Raw genomic sequence first — 14763 nt, forward strand, 5'->3', positions numbered from 1 at the left:
TTTTTTTTTTTTTGGATTTTGGGATGCTTGCATATAAATAATGATATTATCTAAGGAGATGGGACCCAAGTCTAAACATGGATCTTTCATATACACCTGATACACATAGGCTGAAGGCAATTTTATTCAATAGTTTTATTAACTGTGTGCATGAAATAAAGTCTGTGTTAAATACTTATGTGTGGAATCTTCTGCTTGGTGGTGTGATGTCAGCAATTTAAAAAGTTTTGAATTTTGGAGCATTTTGGATTTGGGGTTTTCAGATTAGGGATGCCCAACTTGTACTACTCTACTTTCTGTTTCTATAGATTTACCTGTTCTAGACATTGTCTGTGACTGGAGTCATTTGATGTGTGGTCTTTTGTGAGTGGCTTCTTTCACTTTTCTGGTAGAATAAAGTCCATCAAAGTGTTTTATATGATAAAAGGTCAATTTATCAGGAAGATATAATAATTTGAAACATGCATGCACCTGATAACAGAACACCAAAATACATGAAGCAAAAACTGACAGAAATGGAGGGAGAAAAAGACAATTCAACAACAATAATTGGAAACTTCAGTACCTCACTTTCAATAATGGATAGAGCAGCCAGGCAGAAGAATGACAAGAAAGTAGAAAAGTTGCCCAACACTATAAATCAACTACTAACATATCTATAGGGCACGTTACTCCCAAAACAGCAGAGTATTCTGAAGTGCGCATGATACATTCTCCAGCATGAACCAGATGCAAGAAAATAAAACAAATTTCAATACATTTAAAAGGATAACAGTAATGCTGTTTTGATTACATTTGTTTCTAATTTTCTTACATTGCTTATCACAATGTAACAAAGTTAGAAATTAATTACAGACAAAAATGAGAAGCTCAAAAGTATGTGAAAATTAAACAGCACACTCCTAAATGAACAATGATTCAAAGGAGAAATCAGAACATACTTCAAGATGAATGAAAATGAAGATTCAATATATCAAAACATGGGATGCTGCTAAAGCAGAGCTTCTAGAAGAAAATTTATGGCATAGAAGTAAATACTTATATGAAGAAAGAAGAAAGGTCTCAAATCAATAACCTAACCTTCTATGTTAACAGAAAGAAAGAAAAAAGCAAGTTAAAAGTAAAGCAAGCAGAAGAAAAGAAATTGAAATTAGAGGAGAAATCAACAAATATGAAATAGAAAATAGACTTTAAATCTTCTAAAATGTCTAAAATTTTACTTACTATAATAAAGCAAATTATAATATTTACAGAAGACATTAAGCAAGGATTATGTATTTTTCACAGTATAAGTGACATATTTTCTTAATGCATTAAAAAACATTTAATTTTCAACATAGCTTCCCATATACCTGTTGTAAAAAACAAAAATCTTCATGAAAATATCCACCAGGCACTGTCTTTTTCTCAATTCATATTTCCTTTGGAAGCTATCAACCAAATCATGAGCTCATTTCAAACTGCAGCTGTTGAGAAAGCTCGCCTGATAGAAAGAGAGCAGTTTAGGGAATTGAGCAAATCTACTGATTCCTCATACCTCCACTTCCTGCAACATGACTTTAGATAAGCTTTTAATTTCTTTGAGACTAATTTTCCTCATCGGAAAAATAGAGGTAATTTTCTCAAGTTGAAAGGATTAAGTAAGATAACATACATAAAGAGCCTAATTCAATGCCTGGTATATAATAGGTGTTTGATTACTATCTAGTCTATATTCATTTGATGATTTAAAAATTGATTGGCCCTGTTATGCATATATTGAAAACTCATATATGTATACCAATGCCAGTGGTAAAAAGGCAATACCCATTGGCATTGTTATACATATGAGTGTTCTTAAAAGAAAAACTAGAAGACGAATCTAATGTTACATCTTATGTACCAGGTTTTTGGCTAGTGATATTATCTATAACAGGACTGTATATAACTTGTTTGACAGTTTGGACAGATTTTGCTGTATTGGTCCTCCCTTATCCTTGGGGTATATGTTCCAAGACCCACAGTGGATGCCTGAAACCACAGATAGTACCAAACCTGATTGCCATCAGTCAGAAAGTTTCTGTTCCTGTCTTCCAACCACAAACGTAATGCCTTTGCATCTTAAATAAACTTACTGTGCACTTTTGCAGTTTGAGGTGTGACAGCAAAACTAGCACCAGTTTCTTTTCATTCTTCACAATTTCACAGAGGGAAGATTTGTTCTTACCATAGATCTTAACCTCGGCATGCAGTTTTTTTTTTTTTTTTTTTTTTTTTTTTTTTTTTTTTTTTTNTTTTTTTCTTTTCTTATTAAGTAGAGAACTTTCACCCTTTTGCTTAAAGGAAGCACTTTAAGGCTTCTCTTTAGCTTATTCTGAATTACCAGCATCGCTACTCTTGCACTCTGGGGCCATGATTGAGTAAAATAAGGATTCCTTAAACACAGCATTGCAATATCTCAACAGTCGGTCTGAGCGCTGGAATGGCTACTAGGTGACTAATAGGTGGGGGGTGTATATGGGGTAGATAGCGAGCCTAAGGGTTAAGTTCCCGCCCCAGGCAGGATGGGGCGGTATGGCGCCAGAGTCCATCACGCTGCTCAGAACGATATGCAATTTCAAGGTTAGGAATTGTTTATTTCTGGAATTTTCCATTTAATATTTTAGGACTGAGGCGACTGCAGGTAACTGAAACTAAGGGAACTGAAATCATGGAAAAGGGGGGACCACTGTATTTTAATGATGACAAAATACTCAACTTGGGCAAAATTCGTATCCTGACCTCAACTGATTCTTTTAGCAATTGATTATAATGGTCAAATATTTAGGCCCTTCAAATATGAAACCACTTACAATGTAACTGTTTTTAATTTTTATTTTTACTTTTGGTATTGACATGACAAATTCTATTATGTGTTAAGTAAGCACACTACTTCATTGTACAATTCTGTTGCCTGTTTCTACTACAAGCTGGTAGCATTAAAGCACATTTACGATCTGATAGTCAAGATAACTGATTAAATCCTGTTTTTACTCAAAGTGTATTTTGGCAGGGACTTTAATGCTTATTCTGTTTATTATATAGTTGATGGTGTGAAAATGCAGTGTTTTCATCAGCAATATAAACTTCAAGTTGAAGACTAGTGCTTCTCAAAAGTTCTCTGTTAATATCAATCACCTGTGAGCCTTGTTAAGTGTAGATTTAGGCCTAGGCTAGGGCCAAATAATCTGCATTTTAACAAGCTTCTAGGTGTTGTCAATTTTGCTGATCCACGGACCCTACTTTGAGCACCAAGACTGTGGAGAACCCAAGAAAAGAGGCCTAGGCATGAGTTGGAAATGAGTAGAGCTAATCTGACATTATAAAGCATGGTCCCAGCTGCCTGCCCAAACTCTGAGTTTATTTCCTTAACTGAACCCTGGAGTAAGTTAATTAAAAATTCAGAGACATAGGATTGCTGTGATCCTATTCTTTTAAGTATTGAAATGATCTAATAAGGCGATAGAATACCTGGTTTTGAATTTTCTACAGTTCCTTTGTATCATCCGTTAGCCTGGCCACCTCTCAGACCTCTTTGTATTAGATCTCATTAAATAACACAAGTAGTATATATGAAACATTTCCATTTCCATCTTTTTTTTCTTTTATTTGTTTTTTTTTTAAACAAAATTTCCCTTTGTCTCACCCAGGCTGGATTGGAGTGCAGTGGCACAATCTCAGCTTACCGCAGGCTCTGACTCCCAGGTCCAAGCAATTCTCATGCCTCAGCTTCCTGAGTAGCTGGGATTACAGACGAGTACCACCATGCCTGGCTAATTTTTTTATTTTGGGTAGAGACAGAGTTTCACCACATTGGTCAGGCTGACCTCATGTGATCCACCTGTCTCGGTCTCCCAAAGTGCTGGGCTTACAGGCATGAGCTACTGTGCCCAGCCTCTATTTTAATTTTTTAGTGCTCTAGCTATGTTATTGGCCCTTACTATGTCTATGGCAAATAACAGTAAGAGTGGAATCCTTTTATTCAATCCCAACAAGGGTTTTGTTACCAAATGAAAAGAAAAAGAATCACATGCAATTATTTCCCTTAAGCTCAGGCCTGATTTACTAATACCCTAAGAGAGCAAGTATGAAAACTTCCCAGAGAAGCTAATCTTAAATTGTTAGTCACTTAGGCAAGAGAAGAGGTGCATCTGTAGAGTCCACAGTATGCAGGACTTGTTTTTGTATGTAATTTGACCACAGAGGCATCAATTTATGATGTGTCAAATTGAACTCTTAATATAAAATAGATGTGGTTTGAAATGTAATGCTTACTATCTGATTTGTTACAGAACACAAAAATAGTCACAGGAAAGACAAGAGGAAAACCAGAAGAAGAAAATGGGGAGAAAGAATTAACCTGGCTGATGACGTGGCAGCATTAAACAGCGGCTTAGCAACAGAGGCATTTTCTGCCTATGGTAATAAGGCGGACAACACAAGGGAAAAGAGGACCCACAGAAGGACAAAACGTTTTTTATCCTATCCACGGTTTGTAGAGTTGTTGGTGGTGGCAGACAACAGAATGGTTTCATACCATGGAGAAAACCTTCAACACTATATTTTAACTTTAATGTCAATTGTAAGTACATTCAAACGAAGGTGATTTATGAGATCTCTAAATGTGCCATTGGGGAATGGGTTTCCACTCAGTGCTTTGGAGGACCATTCAGAGCTGGCATTTCAGCCATTCAGGCAAGTGACTGAAGAGAACACGAGATTACTTACTGGTTGCCTTTTTAAACTGACGGTGCTTATCAGTGTGGAATGTTTTGTTAGACAATGTGCTTCTTACTTAAAAGGTATAATTTTGAATCCTCCTGGCAACGCTGCCAGGTGAGATTATCATGCCCATTTTATAGATAAGAAAACTGAGTCTCAGAGGAGTTAGGTCACTTGCCCATGGTCAGGTAAAGCTAATAAATCACTCAGACTACTGCCTGTGACCTTTAGCTTGTCCAGTTCCCAAAACCAATGCTTTTTGCCTCACTTAGGAACTTGGCATAGCCAGGTGTGGAGATTCAGTAATTCATAGGGATGCTGGTTGTGAACCATAGTCACCTGCAGAGCTCCTAAAAATAGCCCCTTCCCCAGGCTTCTAATTAAGTAGCCCGGGCAATGAGGCCTAGAAGGCTTTCATTCTATTTTTCTACTCCCATTTTGAATTAAAAACACAATATATTTGCATGATTTTTAAAAAATCAGAACCAAGGACTATTGTTAAAAAATAAGCTTCCTTCTCTCTGCAGACTTCCCAGAGGCAGCCACTGTTGAAAGTTTTTGCATGTGTTTCTAACAAGCACTGCCCAATAGAAATATAATGCAAACCACATATTTAATTTCAAATGTATTTTAAATTTTTTTTCTAATTTTAAATTTTCAAGTAGCTTCATTAAAAAAAAAAAAAAAAAGTTTAAAAAAATGGCCAGGTGCAGTCACTCATGCCTGTAATCCCAACACTTGAGAAAGCCAAGATGGGACAATCTCTTGAGGTTCAGAGTTCAAGACCAGCCTGGGCATCATAGCAAGACCTAGTCTCTATAAAAATTAGCCAGGTGTGGTGGCATATACCTATATATACCTATAATAGGATTAGGTAATCGGGAGCTGAGGTGAGAGAATATCTTGAGCCCAGGAGTTCGAGGCTGCAGTGAGCCTTGATTGCACCACTGCACATCAGCCTTGGTAACAGAGTGAGACCCTATCTCAAAAAAAAAAAAAAAAAAGGTAAAAAATAAACAGGTAAAATGAATTTTAGCAATATATTTATTTTATATCCAAATATTATTTCAAAAATTATTAATGAGACTATTTTTATACTAAGCCTTCAAAATCCAGTGTGTTTTACTCTCTTAGTATATCTCAGTTTGAGCAAGCCACATACCAGTGCTCAGTAGCCACATGTGATGACTGGCTGCTGTTGGGCAGTGCAGCATCCAGGTATTTCTTATGCAAACATGTGTGTATATACAACTCCTTTTCAAACAGGAAACATTTTCACATACTGTGTTACACATTACTATTTTATTTGACAATTCGAGATGCTTCCAGAAAAGCCCATATAGCCCTCCTCTTACTCATTTTCAGCCATAGCATGACATTCCTTTTAATGGCTGAGCCCTAATTTACATGAACTAAAACTTATTTTTAATAAATCCCCCAGATGAACGTGAAAAGAAGTCCTGTTTGGGGATAGCTTTAGGGTTTCTTCTTCCTCCCTTGTGGCCTATGGTGCTCCTTGCCTTTTTGTTTACTGCTGTGACCCAGTTCTCTCTGCCCCCCAGTCCTTCCTGGCCTCCATGCCCCTCTCACCCCCATATGATGCTCAGTCCCAGATACCCCAGCCCTCTCATGCCCAGGAGAGAAGGGAACATCTAATCAGGCCCTGCCCATGCACAGCCTCGTTTTCACCATTTAATTTCATATCTCTCATAAGAATTTTGATTATGAACATAGACTATGAATCAAACTGCTCTAGGTTGAGAGTTCTGACTCTACCACTCACCAGTGTATGGCCACAGACAAGTGACTTAATTTCTCTGAGTGATTTAGTTTCCTTATCTGTTGAACAGAGATTGTAATAGTACCCAGCCCAGAATTTTGCTGTATATTGACTAAATACATGTGTGCATATAGTTTTCAGCCAGTATCTAGTTCACAATAATCATTTAGTAAATCTTAGCTCTTATAATTAATTATAATAATGCAAAGTTAAAACCCCACCAGGTTAACAAGGTTGTCAAGGACACAAATGGATAGTAAACATTGAAGAACAGCAGTGTTGGCTAACGTGTACCCAATGTGAGATTCTGTAAGTTGGCAATATAGGACTTCAAATGAGAGGAAAGAGCTTGATGGAAAATTAATATCCATTGTTCTGGTACAGAGAAGCGTTAAGTCACGTGGCAATGCAATTTCAGAGGAATTTAAACTTGTTTGAATTCACTGTTATCTAAAACTTGATCTATGAATTTTACAAAGATACTTTACAAAAAGGATTGTTGAATAAATGAAAAATTCACAACCACAAAATGCATATGTTGCCAGAAACGTAAAAAAGAGGTGGAGCCCAACATAAGACGTGACTTGCTTATTGCTTACACGGAGTTCACAATTAACTTTGAAAAATTTATCTCGGTTGCAGGTAGCCTCTATCTATAAAGACCCAAGTATTGGAAATTTAATTAATATTGTTATTGTGAACTTAATTGTGATTCATAATGAACAGGTAATAAAGTTTTTTTCTTTTTTCTTCTAACTGTATCCGAAATGGCATATCTAATTGGTATTGGTACAACAGATTAACCATAATTCTTCTCTGTATTTAGGATGGGCCTTCTATATCTTTTAATGCTCAGACAACATTAAAAAACTTTTGCCAGTGGCAGCATTCGAAGAACCATCCAGGTGGAATCCATCATGATACTGCTGTTCTCTTAACAAGGTATTTGGATTTCTTATTCTTCAGATCTTTCAGCCTCAGGTCAAGTTGGGATGTGGTCATACATTACTAATAGTCAGCTGCTAGTAGAGGGTTTCTCAGCTTAGGCATTATTGGCATTTGGGGCTGGATAATTCTTTCTGTACATTGCAAGATGTTTAGCAGCATCTCTGGCCTCTGCTCACTATGTATCAGTAGTATTCCCTCCCTCAGCTGTGACAGCCAACAGTGTCTCCAGACATTGCCACTGCACCCCAGGAGATGATAGATTCACCTTGTTGAGAGCCACTAACCCATAGATGCCAAGTGAGGAATAAATGTGTTAGGCAGACCTGAAAATAAATGTCTTATATAAAAGGAAAGGGCAGCTGCTATTCAGATGGACCAGGCGTTGCCACATAGTGTGTGAGTTCAGTGTTGCCAGCTTTTGTGATTTTGCAAAAGCCAGAAAAATGAATCTTTTAAAAATGTGAAACCTCCCAGTTCTTCTATGGTAGTTATCATTGCAAAATGTTAAAACAGTGTAGCAACAAAGAGGCATGCTGTCTTAATTGTGTCTCCGGCCTCCCGGCCATCTCTGTTGCGGGCCATGAGCACGTCCTCTTAAATGGAAGTAAGTGAAAGGTATCTTGCACCTTCTGAGGAATGTTTTCAAAGAGCCTTTACAAAACTAGAGTCACTTACCCTGGGGCACTGGGAAAAGTACTGGTTGGAGAGGTTTCTTATGGCTCTGTGGCCACCTTTGCCACAGAAGACTTTTTAATGTAGTAATTTATAATTCTTAAATCAAAGATTTTTGGGTTTTGAAACTCTGGCCTTATGAATTTGCTTTTTGTAACCCCCACCCCGAAGTATGTGCTCTTGTGAATGCCTAGAAGACCCTTAAGTATTTACTTGTATTGACATTTATCTTTGATGTCATCAAGGCCTAAGTCTGCTTTGCTTTCAGGCAGGATATCTGCAGAGCTCACGACAAATGTGATACCTTAGGTGAGTCCTTTGTGCATAACCTCTATTGCTAAAACAGTTTGCTACATGTTTTTATTTCAAGCCACAGTTGCTTTTCAGAGTAAATTCTTGTTGGTTTTTTTCTTCTAATAGGTCTGGCTGAGCTGGGAACCATTTGTGATCCCTACAGAAGTTGTTCTATTAGTGAAGATAGTGGCTTGAGTACAGCTTTTACAATCGCCCATGAGCTGGGCCATGTGTGAGTTTCTTTTCAGTAATTTCATTTAATTCAGAGTGACCTAAAACCTTTCGTTACTTCGCATCAGTGAGCATTTACTTGACTTTAGAGGGTGTAAGACACTTCCTAAGTCATAGTAGCGTTTGCAGGGTTGAAGAGCTTTGAACCTAATTGGGTGAAATGACTTTGACTTCCGAAAGTTGAGTAAATGCAGTGCACTCTCTTCAGCCATAGCTTGTGTGTGTCTTTGGTTTAACTGCTCAAGTTTCATACATAAGGTCTAATAGCCTCCTTTCCTACTGTGAACTGGAGAAATTGAGTCTTTCTATTTCTTGCACTGAAGCAGAGGATGTATTTGCTTAGAGAACTATCCTGATTTCACACCTTTGTCTAGGAGGGTCCCCCAACATTACTGTGGCCCCCAAGATTTTTACAAATCCAGACAATTCCTCATTCTATGATACACAGCTCTAATTCTGATATTTAGCATCTGGGAACAGTAATATCCCTTTTTCAGGAAAGAAAATGAACAAAAAAAGAAATCATTTCCTAATTATGATCACTAAGTGGCCATTATGAAATGGCTTTCTCTTTTTGTTTTTTAGAGACAGAGCATGCATAGAACATGGGGCAAAACACTGCAAATTTACTAGAAATTACTCTAAGTTTTGATCTGCTTTATTTTCTTTCTAGAATGATTAAATTACTTATACTATCTATTTTTAAATAATTTTCTGAAAAATATTATTTTTATTTGAGATTTAAAAATTTCACTCTTGTTGCCCATGCTGGAGTGCAATGGCTCAATCTTGGCTCATTGCAACCTCCATCTTCCGGGTTCAAGTCATTCTCCTGCTTCAGCCTCCTGAGTAGCTGGAATTGCAGGCACCCAACACCATGCCCAGCTAATTTTTGTATTTTTGTAGAGACGGGGTTTCGCCATGTTGGCCAGGATGGTCTTGAACTCCTGACCTCAGGTGATTTGCCCACCTCAGCCTCCCAAAGTGCTGAGATTGCAGGTGTGAGCCAACACACCTAGCCAGCAAAAGGATATTATTAATATAATATAGCTGTAGATCAATCAATTTGTGTGGCAGATTATACCTTTACTTAGAGCTAGCATCATCTATTAAGCCAGCTTTTCATTCATACATTTAAGGACCCTTATGTGCAGTGTAGTGTACCAGGCACAGAGCAAGATGTATATACACAGGTGTCTCCAATTTAGTTCAATATATAACAGGTATGTTTTTAAACTAGTACCTTTCAAACATATTTTAAGAGCACACCCCTTTTCTTTTCTTTTCTCCTAAGGAAATACAGTCAGATGCCCCATATTTAGAACACAAAAGAGGTATGGTTTTCCATTAAGCATTTGTGGCAGGCCCAATCTGCTGAGTCAGCATCCTTTCTATCCTTGTGGTTTCTGAGGCACCTTTGTGAAACTCAGGGAAGCTTTGAAGGGAATTCCAGTTCCAGCTTCCCCAACTTAGTAGCCGTGGGACTTGATCAAATAATTAAACCTCGCTATGACTCAGTTTCCTCATCTGCAAAATGCAGATAGTAAGAGTACAGGTATATAGAATTTCTTATCCAAAATGCGTGGGATCAGAAGTGTTTTGGGTTTTGGATTGTCTCTGATGTTTGCAATATTTGTATATACATAATGAAATCTCTTGGGAATGGGACTCAAATTTAAACAAGAAATTTATGTTTTATATATACCTTATGCATATAGCCTAGAGGTAATTTTATATGATACTTTTAAATAATTCTATGCATGAAACAAAGTTTGTGTTAAGCATTTACGTGTGGAATTTGCCACTGGCATTATGTTGGTACTCAAAAAGTTTCTGATTTTGGAGGATTTTTCATTTTGAGAGTAAGGATGCTCGACCTGTAGTATTCACTGGGTGAAGTCAGTGATTAAACAAAATAAAGCAGCTAAAGCATTTAGCACATTTTCTGGTGTATTGTGAAGGCTGAAAAGTCTTGGTTATTATCGTTTGTAAGTGTCCAGTAAGTATTTATTACTATTTAACTTCCGCAGTGAACAAATGTGAGTGACATTTGAATGAAAATAATTTTTCAGCTTATTTCCATGAAATAAAGTTGACTTTATCAAGTTACTGTGGGGGTGAGAATAAACATCATCTGGGGATGGGAAATAAACACCACTATCAAGAAACCACTAAAATTTGAATGCCTTACTTGTTTTGGGTTTGTTGATGCAGGTATTGCATCGATTATGCATCAGGGGAACTAGAAACCAAGGCATTCATTCTTTTAAGAAAATAGATTCTTAAGCATAAGAGTCTCACATATTAAGAACTATTTCTAACTTCAACTAAGATTGAGTTTTTCTGTCTCTATTGGCAAGTATTAAGGGATATAAACTTTAAAGAAAAAGGGAAAAATGTGATAAATCAATGGAATAGACTCTGTAGGCTTTTATTCCAACTTTTATGTGATACAAATCTACATGCTTCTGTCTGACTCACTTATTTCTGTAATCAAGGTGAACTAGTGAAGGGAATTTTCCCTCATTGCTAAATTAATCACATGCATCAATTCTGTGATTGGGGATAGCCATCAGAAAGAGGGAAGGTAACCCTTCTGAGGTTGTCACCCAGTGAATAATTGCCTGAGCTGGGAATGGCATGTGGGTCACAGAATTGATGTTTCTCAATTTAGGAGATACTTCCTATTTTTTCCCCACTTCTTCTGGCTAAGCCAAGAATGGCAAGTATGTGTCATGCTGCTGCGTTCCCTTCCAGGCCCATGAGGACGTTGGCGATCCTTCATAGCCTTCTCACAGGCGGAACCTAGATTAATTTAAGAATCCTTTTGTGCCTGGCTTTTCAGGAAGCTAATACCAATCAATTGTTGTTGGCATGAAGCATGAAACGATTTGCCATCTCCGAGTTAAGCCAGTTGAATTGGCATGCCTCTGGTTTCCATGCATACCACTACCTTTCATGGGTTTTATTGTACACAAACTTTGCATGCCTTTAGAATGATATACCTACACAGATATATCATTTGTTAGCCTGATCCAAAAAGGGGGAGATACCAAGACCCATAGTGAGCCTTTTATTAGAAAGCTCTTGGCTTCAATTTTTGACACTTTCCTGACTCTTTATATTCATGTTATCATAACCTGCCAAATTCTTGACTCTATAAATTGCTCTTTAACAGTGTATTAGGAATTCCAGCTACTGTATTCTAGCACCAACTACAGCATATTCAGAGCCTCTGCAATTCCAGAAAGTACACTTAAACCAAATACATGGCCCGACTCACATCTTTTAAAATACATTTTATACATTTACACTTTGTATTAAGTTGGGTGAGAATTATATTTTAATCTACACACTATCTTGAATTGTCTTAAGTTTTGTTCTGCTTACCAGGATTCAGATTCTTATTCAAAATGCAGTTAATTATTTTTCTCTTAGATAGATGCATTCTTGAAGCAATTAGAACAGTATGATGCCTTGGTGTTTATTGACGTTCTCATCATTGTCTCATTGACTTCAGGTTTAACATGCCTCATGATGACAACAACAAATGTAAAGAAGAAGGAGTTAAGAGTCCCCAGCATGTCATGGCTCCAACACTGAACTTCTACACCAACCCCTGGATGTGGTCAAAGTGTAGTCGAAAATATATCACCGAGTTTTTAGAGTAAGACTTGAACATTCTTTTAGCACAAACTTCTAGTGCCTGGCCTACGTGTAGTGAACTAATTGTGGGAAAGGCAATACCAAGTCAAACATTCCTTTTGAGTTATTTTTGTTGACATTCCTTAGAGGAGGCAAAAAAAAAAAAAAATACTCTCTGATATCTGTGTCGTTTATATCCTTACGAGAGTTTAGAAGATTATAGACTGAGCTAAAGAAAAGGTTGGAATCTTAAGAGAATGTGGAAATGTTGCTTCTTTTTTGGTTTAATTTTTGAGATTTGTTCAAACATTGGGCGAGGGACTATGAATGTGATTTCTTGATGAAGGCCAAAAGTATTTATGCACTTCTTATTTAGTAACTTTGGCCTGGAAAGGGGTAGGGTAGTGAGATGATCCCAAAGCAGATTCTGTGGATAAGTGGAAACGACAGCGGCTCCCACGTTGTTGAATTGAGGACATTCTCTCTCTGCCTCACTCTTCTTCTCTCCCTTTCCTCCCCCTCTCTCTATTTTTCCCATTTCCTTTCTTTTCTTTTTTTTTTTTTTTTTTTTAAGTTTCCTGCTAGGTTGCTCAAAGATCCAATTACATTATATAATGCCCCTGTGTCACAGATTTATTGCTGTTCTCTCTCAGAAGTATGAAAGGTTAAGTGATTGTCCCAGAGTTACTGGGTGTATATTTCTGCAACCACAGGGAAGAGGAGGCTTTATTAATCAGAACTCACTGGGTGTGAATTTTCCAGGAGAGGTGTCTGCTGAAAAGTGAAAGAACAGGAAGGTTGCTGTTTTTCTTTTTAGCCACATGGTGTAAGGTGTTTTCTTTCTGTGAGTCATTGATTCATTCATGCATCCCTTCAGCAAACATTTACTAAGCACCCGTTGTCATGGACAAGGCCCTGTGCTTGGATGAAAAAGTCACTATCTTTGCCCCTAAGAAGTTTACAGTCTATTGGGAAAGATAGTAAAAAATAAACAGATAATTGCTGTGAAGTGTGATCAACTTTGTAACAGATGTGTATTTTCTACTGGTGATGTTGTATTCATTGCATGTGGTTCTGCAAAGTAGACAGCAAAAACGTAACTTCAGCATCTAGATTTAATCTTAGGTGTAAAGAATAAAGCACATGTTAAAAAGTAACTGTCATCTCTGCCATTACAATGGTGGGGAGGCCTTTATTGTTATCCGGAGCCCCTGACAGCCACCGTTCTCACCATTTGTGTGTTTCTGTGTGTTTCCATAGCACTGGTTATGGCGAGTGTTTGCTTAACGAACCTGAATCCAGACCCTATCCTTTGCCTGTCCAACTGCCAGGCATCCTTTACAACGTGAATAAACAATGTGAATTGATTTTTGGACCAGGTTCTCAGGTGTGCCCATATATGGTAAGTGTACAAGGGCCACTTCTGCCCTCATCTTTTGATTCTGCACTTCTTTTTATTCATAGTTTTCCATTGGATTCTCACTCTAATATAAACTGCCCAAGGAAAAGTGTGAGTAAAATTGACTATTAATGATCATAATAATGATGAGGATGGCACAACAGTACTATTGCTTAGTGTTAAATAGTGCTTTACCTGCACGTTCTCATTTCACTCTCATGGCCGCCCAAAAGGGAGATGCCATCACCACTTTAATTTTAGAAGTGAAAGTGAAGCTCAGAGGCAGCAAGGTTACAGAGCTCAGCTTTTTTCTCTCCTTGTCGCCTTTAATGCCCTATGACTTGTCCAGGTGACCTGAATTAGAGGAACTCTTTTAGACTCAGAAGTAATTCATGAGACAAGCATGTTTCTGTGTTTTAGCTTGTCAGGGCAGCATCCTGGGAGCACCTGGGGCTTGAAATCATTTCTGGTGGAGCCTCAGCTGGGGTGGCTGTGTGATAATTTGATGCATGTGTTGTGAATGTTTGGTCCAGTGATAGAATATAGCAGTTATCAGGTGGCAGATGAACAGAACTGTGCTTCTGTGGGGTGGCCAATTCTGTTTCTTTGGGGCAGTGTGTGTGTGTTTCTTTTGCTGGGAGCGTCTTCAGAGATTGCCTGGTGAATTGAGAAGTACAACAGTATTCCATGGAAATAGTAACAAAATTTTGAGTAAACTTGATTCATGGTGATATTTGTTTCTGTGTTATTCATGATAGGAAAAATCAGGAGTCATTGAAATGCCAAGCAAAAGAAAGGTTAAGCAAATTATAGTATTTCCCTTTTATAGCAATTGAAAGTGATCTACATCTGGGAACATGCTCCTGATACAATTCTAAGATAACAAGATAAACAATTTTATAAAGTATGATCTCAACTCTAAAAGGGGAGAAAAAACTACAGAAAAGACTAGGTAGTTTGAAACTTTTTGCTATTAAAAAAATAAACTTTTAATACTTTCACAACTTTTCTACTATAAGTATGGTTTATTTTAATAATCACAAAAAGTAAAAAA

General features: G+C 37.4%; 1 protein-coding gene across 6 annotated transcripts in view; it reads left to right on the top strand.

Annotated features, from left to right (window-relative positions):
- The window catches only part of ADAMTS9 (ADAM metallopeptidase with thrombospondin type 1 motif 9), a 166856-nt gene that overhangs the window by 25020 nt on the left and 127073 nt on the right, over positions 1-14763 (top strand). For 4 of the 6 annotated variants that reach the window (XM_017527342.2, XM_037738025.1, XM_017527341.2 and 1 more), the window contains exons 4-10: positions 4311-4600; positions 7163-7246; positions 7347-7462; positions 8409-8449; positions 8561-8666; positions 12186-12332; positions 13571-13712. In XM_017527342.2, the coding sequence (XP_017382831.1) occupies positions 4311-4600; positions 7163-7246; positions 7347-7462; positions 8409-8449; positions 8561-8666; positions 12186-12332; positions 13571-13712 (926 nt within the window). The remainder of the gene's footprint in view (positions 1-4310; positions 4601-7162; positions 7247-7346; positions 7463-8408; positions 8450-8560; positions 8667-12185; positions 12333-13570; positions 13713-14763) is intronic. The other 2 variants (XM_017527344.2, XM_017527343.2) reach the window with 1 other exon arrangement.

The sequence above is a fragment of the Cebus imitator genome, unplaced genomic scaffold (assembly GCF_001604975.1).
Source record: "Cebus imitator isolate Cc_AM_T3 unplaced genomic scaffold, Cebus_imitator-1.0 Scaffold48, whole genome shotgun sequence".
NCBI classification, from domain to species: Eukaryota; Metazoa; Chordata; class Mammalia; order Primates; family Cebidae; genus Cebus; species Cebus imitator.